Consider the following 1,274-nt stretch of genomic DNA (forward strand, 5'->3'; position numbering starts at 1 on the left):
ATTAGAGAAACGTTATAGTAAGACACAAGAACCATTAGAGAAACGTTACAGTAAAACACAAGAACCATTAGAGAAACGTTACAGCAAGACACAAGAACCATTAGGGAAACGTTACAGTAAGACACAAGAACCATTAGAGAAACGTTACAGTAAGACACAAGAACCATTAGAGAAACGTTATAGTAAGACACAAGAACCATTATAGAAACGTTATAGTATTAAGTAAATTGGTAGATAACTTTAGTCGATAATGTAATTCAGACAAGTAAAGTTGTTTTCTACCTCATAACCCTTTATGGGAAGTTTCTTACTAATATATTAATAATTTATTTGTTTGTATTTTTAACGCCTCTTTTATTTGCAGTATGACCAACCAATCTCGTACGGTTTTGGCTATGAAGTCCAAGGTGACGACGGTGGGGCACAGCAACGGCACGAGGAAGATGATGGCTACGGGAATAAGAAGGGTTCGTATAGCTATGTGGATCCGTACGGTATCACTCGTACTGTTGAGTACGTAGCTGACCAGTATGGTTTTCGTGCTAACGTGAAAACCAACGAGCCAGGGACAGCCAATCAGAGCCCTGCTGACGTGGGAGTTTATTCCAATAAACTCCCTGCCCACGTTATCCACAAGGCTTACGTAGGTCCTCAGTACGATGCCCCATCTTTCCCACTGATAAAGAAGGCGATAGGCCCTGCATATACATATAATCCCGTAGCGGTTGTGAAAGCCCCCGTTCCTGTCTACCATAGTTACCATTAAATAACCATCAACCATGTCTCAGGTTATGTAAATACACGATTCAGTCTTGCTTGGAGCTTAAATTCAAATTATTCATTCCAAATAAAAATTACAAAATTCATGTTAAATTATTTTCCAGTGTCTTTTTTATTTGTATCACGGTCTGCCTTTATATGTAATGTTGCCTTTATATGTAATGTTGCCTTTATATGTAATGTTGCCTCCAATGTTAACCACTTACTTCTGGTTTTACGACATGATTAAGTATTTCTATTGTTTAGCAGATTACTGCATTTATCTAGAGATGACTTAGTAAATTTGGTTTGATCTTATGTGCAATTTGTCGTAATAAAACTATTTCACACTACTGTTTATTCCTGTCTCTTTTTAAACAGAAGCGTCGGTGGTAAAATACTTGTCTGTTACGCTGTTGATCCGGGTATTTCACGAATATGAGATGACGAAACCTCCAAATTTAACAAAATGGTATTTTCTAAAGTTTATATTTTTGTTAAGCGCAAAACCCGAT

General features: G+C 37.0%; 1 protein-coding gene across 1 annotated transcript in view; it reads left to right on the top strand.

Moving 5' to 3' along the window:
• LOC106474434 overlaps positions 1-766 on the top strand; it is a gene marked incomplete at its 5' end in the record, with an annotated part of 17,899 nt that extends 17,133 nt beyond the window's left edge. The window contains one exon of the mRNA XM_022402741.1: positions 365-766. Coding sequence (XP_022258449.1) covers positions 365-766 — 402 coding nt within the window. The remainder of the gene's footprint in view (positions 1-364) is intronic.
• Between the last annotated feature and the right edge of the window lie 508 nt (positions 767-1,274).

This window comes from Limulus polyphemus, unplaced genomic scaffold, assembly GCF_000517525.1.
Source record: "Limulus polyphemus unplaced genomic scaffold, Limulus_polyphemus-2.1.2 Scaffold7221, whole genome shotgun sequence".
Taxonomy (NCBI): Eukaryota; Metazoa; Arthropoda; class Merostomata; order Xiphosura; family Limulidae; genus Limulus; species Limulus polyphemus.